Source organism: Phalacrocorax carbo, chromosome 12 (assembly GCF_963921805.1).
Source record: "Phalacrocorax carbo chromosome 12, bPhaCar2.1, whole genome shotgun sequence".
In the NCBI taxonomy this organism is placed as follows: Eukaryota; Metazoa; Chordata; class Aves; order Suliformes; family Phalacrocoracidae; genus Phalacrocorax; species Phalacrocorax carbo.
In genome coordinates, this window is record NC_087524.1 from 13,691,281 (window position 1) to 13,697,280 (window position 6,000).

A 6,000-nucleotide genomic window follows, 5' to 3' on the forward strand; every position below is an offset into this window, starting at 1 on the left:
CTTCTGCAGGCTAGTGCCTTGGAGACTTGAGGGATATTTCTTACCTGGGTGGTCAGTTGTTGGGCTTTATAGGCAGCTTCAATTTCTCTGGACCTTATATCCCACTGAAAGACTGATTTGAATTGTTCACCCTCTTCTCGATATTTTATCTAGAAAAAAATGACTTGGTATTAATAATTTTTTAGTACAGACTAACACCCCCCTCTTAGAAGAACAAGAAGGGAGACAAACAAGGTGAACACAGTCTCTTAGTCCATAGTGCTATGGAGTCTGTATGAAGAGATGAATGCAAGTCAAAACAAAGCAGTGCACTTCCCATTGTAACAAATCCACTTCAGTGCCTGCTAGTTTTGGCTGCACCTTAAACCAATCTAAAGGAAGGCTACTTCCAAAACCACCTCTGGCCCTATGAGGTGACCCTTTTTCTTGTGTCTCACACACTGACACCATCAGTCAGGCTGCTGGGGAAATTGTAGCAGGGAACCAGTATGCAGACTTTTGCTGTGTTCGCTTTCAGCTATGTCAGTTCCTTCATCTGCCTCACTGCAAAAATCATCAGTACTAACACAAGAGAAGGAACAATGTGACTGCACAGAACTAATTCTCTGGGTGGCAGCACCGACACAACTCAGTTTAAGACGATTTACTCTAGTCATGTTTAAGTGTGTCTGTGCATTAGATCTCCAATTGCTACAGACCAGCCTAGTTTTCAGTGCCAACTAATAATTTCACCCTGAAGACACATTTATATATTATATGAATGCAGAAACCAAGGGACTATGACAGGCACACCTGATCCACCAAATCTCCACATCCCACAAGAAAATACCAACCACCTTCTGAGAGCCTGCAAAACTCTCCATCTTTCCTCCTCCCTCTTTAGACCAACACCACTTACAACCTGCTTATGTGCAAAAAGGCCACATAGCTATGTCATGCAAAAACTACATAAGTACTTCCTCCATGCCACCCATTCTTGGAAAAGGAGCCTCCATGGAAAAGAAGATTGGGTTTAGCCCTAAGGACAAAACTCTACTCCCTAATCCACACCCAGATTCTACCTAAGACTTTTTTGCTATTATTGGAGCTGCACATCTGTAAAGAAGCAGCATATTAGACCTGAAATCTGGCATGAAGGTGTGAAAAATATTTTGGCCTTTAGATAATACTTTTTTGGGAAGTAACCTGTGACGATTGAAATCCCCAAGAATTTTTAAGCAGAACACATCAATGCAGCATTAGATGAAAGAACTATTAGCTGGTGGGTAATATTTTACTCTCGTATTTCCCTGCACAGTGGCCATGAAGTACCATGACTGTGTAAATGTAAATGACTACTATATTTACTCCTGGGTCATCATTTTCCTACACTTAATTTTATCATGACAGCACACAGAAATACAACTGAAATCACAGCTCTGTTATTCAACTCATTCTACAGATGCAAAAAACAACAATCTCTGTCCTGAAGAGTGCAAAATCTAAACTGACTGGACAGGAAAGTCACCGAGCATGTGTACCATTATCCCCATTTTATAAATTAAATACAGAGGTACAGGGAGATGAATGATTTGTCTGTTCTCATAGAAATTAGGTGTAGAGGGAAGGAGCTGAATTTTTGTCTCTACATTCGAGTTGGCATCTCAACATAAGACTTACGTGAGAACATTATGTTAGGATCAAAGAAATATGTGACATTTATTGCATAAGAAATAATCTTACCTAAAAATACCCAACAAGCTACAGTAGCAATTGAAACCTTTTCTCAAGTTAGCATTACATTATACATTTACCAATGAAAAAGTTTTCCTACACTCAAAATTTCTACAGAAGTACTTCCTTTAAGTAAGTACTGCAGAATCAGCTTCTTTACTACCCTTAGAAATTTTCTCTCTGGAGCAGAACCTCATTATGTGATTGAAAAGGACAGAGGGTGCTTTAGGTGTAAAAAACAAGGGAAAGTGATCTTTGAGCTATAATTTGTCTGGCGTGTATCTTCACATGCACTGGAAGTATCAGAGTCTCATATCACTGCCTAAAAACATAAATAGAACCTGCAGTAATCCCAAACTCATTCCTGACCAGATCTGTCATACACAGTTTAAAGTAAGTGTGGTAGTCACTGCTGAAATAGTTAATACCTATGATTTTGCAAATCCTGATGCATAAGAATACTGTACAAGAATGATAAAGAAAAGATACGGTGCCTGATAAAGGATATTAAATGTACATCAACTTTGTACAGCTAATACAGAACATCAGAATGAATGTAGTACACTATAATCTAAGAAATACAACTGCCTTCTTTTATTTTAATGATGGCTAATCACGTTGAAACACATTGGTTTGCTTACTAAATATTGTCATGCAATGAATAGTACTATTTTAAGAGTATCAAAAGACATGACATTCAACAAAATAGTATTACACATAGAATTGAGATAGCTATCAATTATTGGCTGTTTCTGTGTTTCTCATTTCACAAAATTCTTAGAAATGCAAGTCTGAAACAAATGTATCTGGACGAAAACAAAGCAAGACAGAAAAGAATGGCATTTGCAAAGAAAGAAGACTTTGAGCACCCCTAGAGGTTTGCCGGGGCACAGCAGCCTTTTAGAGGACGTGCATTTAAAAGGGCATGGAAAGCTAGTCCATCCTTAACGTTTTACCAAAACATTTTCAGCAAAACTATGCAAAGCTCCCTGGACTTCTGTTTTCTCACAAAAAGGAAATATCATCTCAGGTTTGTCAGAAATACTTGACAAAGTCTTTATGAGAAGTTTTGCCTACATCCTGCTGAGGTAGAATTTATCTTTTGTTTCATGCCCTTCAGTATTAGTTTCAGAAGAGATCATAAAGCAAGTAGGTCATTCTTGTTTCAAATGGCTGTGTAAACACCCCGATTTAGCTACTAAGTTTACAGAGCACTGGGCAGTATCTCCCAGCGTTTGTGTGAACAATGCTTCCACGTAGATTATCAGACATGGCAGGTGAGAAACTGCTATTCATTTTTCTTTCTGAAAGCAGAAGCAAGCTCAGACCTAACCTTTCTTATGAGTGAATGCATTTTAAAAATTGTGATTCAAACCCAGGCTGAGATGTTACTGCTCTAAAAGAACACAGGAGGGTAAGTAAAGAATACATATTTACATTATGTAAAGATTACATTTCTAAAACAAGACACAAATACGAAATAAAAATGTAAATCAAAGCTAAGTACATTTGGCCCTCAAGCTTCTTACCTCACTTACCACTTCCGACAGTTTTTTTGCATTTATATTTACTGGTGTTTCAAATACACTTGTGAACGCATTGTTTTTTGGATTATGTCTAAAAAAGGAAAGTGTAAAATGATATTAGGAATGTACCAGACAGCCCACCAAAAAGGTTCTTTTTGAGTACTCGAAAACACAATACCAGCCTCCACACCTCTATACATAACTTTTCCCCCACTCATACACAGATCTCAGATTACGTTCAAGTTATTATTGTATAGAGTAGGTGCCTAGAGCAAAATTAATTTTAATGATCGTCATATCAATGCTGTGTTTCTAATAACAAAAGAGAATAATAGAATAAAAAACAACTGTCATCTTTCCTTTTTCTGCTGACAAATTTGACAGGAATTGATCATTATAAAATAAAAACTTCCTAGAACAAACCAATGCCAAAATCTGCATTTTATACATTTTCCTGATGATTAGCTCAACCTTGTTAACTCTTAACCGCTGATTTGGAAAGCACTGAATTTTATGGTTGGGCTTATTCCCACAATACTAAAGCAGAACTTAATTTGGTATCTTTTAACACACTGGACAAATGAGGAAGCTTTATATACAGTAACAAGGGTTTCCCATCATCTGTGATTCATGTAAATCCAAAGATGTGCATGAAGGCACTAACAATACATAATTACACATGACACATGGGACCAGGCTGAGTCCAAATGGTGATTTTCTATTACGTTAAAATAACTTGCCATTTTAAACTGTTGCTTTAAAAAAAAAGAAAAGGAAACACACTTACGCTTGACAGTAAGGCTTTTTCTCATGGCTAACAAAGTTGTTTACTGTTAACATCATCTTGCATACTTCACAGTGAAAACAGGCTTTATGCCATGTCTGAAACACCACAAAACAGAAACCAAACAGGCATGATTTTATTTCATTATTATTCTGTTGAGTTTTAAATCTCAGTATTGACCCTTAACATTCATTTCAAGAATTTGAAGAATTCTTCAACTATATGCCTATTATTAACTCATTTCAGTTCTGAACCCAGTCATGAGTAAAGAATTTTTGGAACCAAGAGATTTGCACTGGGTTAAAAGTGCCCATCTATACATTTATTATAGTCCAAAATAATAAAGACAACTGACCTGATCTATACAGTTAATCTTCTCAGCAGGGTAAACCCCATAGCCACATCTAGCACACGGCTGCACATTCATCTTGAAATCCACGGAGTGAAAAATATATAGGTTTATACAAAAGGTTCAGAGAGTTATAAAGTGACTTTTTGGCCTGTGCAAAGCACACGCCAGACACTCCAGTCAAGGCCTTTTGCTGTGGTCAATGGCTCCCATTGAAGTTCTGAATTGAAGTCTGTTGCTCCGTTTGCTGACCTTCTGTTTCAAAGTCAGCTGCAGGCTGGCTTTTAAAGCTGCCAGTTAGTAAGAGTGGTTATTTTGGCAACTGTGTCAGTGCGTAAGGGAGGGTAGCAATATCCTTCTCTAAATAGAAGAATGAACTCACAGAAACGAATCATGTCCATGTGAACGTTCGCATCTGATCATTTAGTATTTCAGTTTTGTTGTAAAGCCAGTTGTCATAAGCCCAGGATGAAAAGTATATACAGCAGCAGCAGCAATTTATCAGTCTCTCCTCACCCTGATATACAGCAAGTGACCTCATGGAGGACTACTCTGTGTTTTGGAACAGCCTCATATCAGGAGGTGCCACCAGAGACACAGGCGAGAGGTGGGTTTGGAGCTTCCTGGCCCTTTGTTGGATCTACAAGAGGCACACCGCCATTGTCCCAGCCATGTCATTTTTTTCTCTTGATGCCAGCTCAGTTTCACCTTGTATGCTATGGGCATCAGACCAGAGCACTTTCATTTCTCATGTCTTCTGTGTCATCAACCTATCACTCCATCTCCAGGTGTAGGAGGACACACAGAGATACGGGCAGAGCCTCTTATCTCAGAGAGTTCTAAACACGATGGGTACAGATCCAACTTCAAAATAAAAAAAAAATAAAACCACTTCAGAAAGGAACAATTTACTTTTGAATAGAATGAACAAAGAAGCTATTTAACAGCATTCACAAAAAGCAGGCTGGTATCGATCAGAATATAAAAATTCCTTAGCCAAATAACGATAAGGAATTATTATGCCTGATATTAGGATTCAATCAAGCTATTAAGGTTGTGAAATCTGCTCTGAACAAAAGAAGCTATTAAATTCTACCGGCTACAAATGGTCAGGATTTGAGGTTTACATCTCACCTAATCATAATACCTCCAGCTGTGGGGCTCCATAACCCTGGGATACAGCTAAGAGTTATCTCAACCCAAGTAAAAGTCTACTTAGTTGTCCATGCATCTGCACCGCTTCCTGTGCCTGCAGCAGTCCTGGGATATTGCTAAGCACTTTCCTTTTCTGTAAATTACAAACAATTCAATCAAAATAATTTCTGGCTAAACCTTCTGGGTATGCTTAGAGAGCCTCCTATTCATCTCTCTATGGAGATATGCAGTTCTGCTTAACTTATTATCACTACTTTTACTGAATGCTGACAAGGTACTGGCACAATGTACTGTCAGCAACTGGTGTGCTGAAAATAGAGTCTCTAATCTGAAGAGCAATGGGTATGGCACAAAGTCCTGAAAACACTTGAGGCTTTTCAAAGTAAGTAATTAATATCAGTACATAAACAGATGTATTTTAATTTTAAAAAAATGTTCACAGAACATAACTTCTTGTATTAAAATAACTGCTG

General features: G+C 37.9%; 1 protein-coding gene across 3 annotated transcripts in view; it reads right to left on the minus strand.

The window, feature by feature from the left end:
* Positions 1–4,636, minus strand: part of NRAP (nebulin related anchoring protein) — a 52,459-nt gene extending 47,823 nt beyond the window's left edge. For 2 of the 3 annotated variants that reach the window (XM_064464186.1, XM_009515320.2), the window contains exons 1-4: positions 4,379–4,635; positions 4,027–4,121; positions 3,243–3,330; positions 45–149 (exon numbers count right to left, since the gene is read on the minus strand). In XM_064464186.1, coding sequence (XP_064320256.1) covers positions 45–149; positions 3,243–3,330; positions 4,027–4,121; positions 4,379–4,450 — 360 coding nt within the window. In that variant the 5' untranslated portion in view covers positions 4,451–4,635. Of the gene's footprint in view, positions 1–44; positions 150–3,242; positions 3,331–4,026; positions 4,122–4,378 lie in introns of all 3 variants that reach the window. The other variant, XM_064464187.1, reaches the window with a different exon arrangement.
* Positions 4,637–6,000: the final 1,364 nt, after the last annotated feature.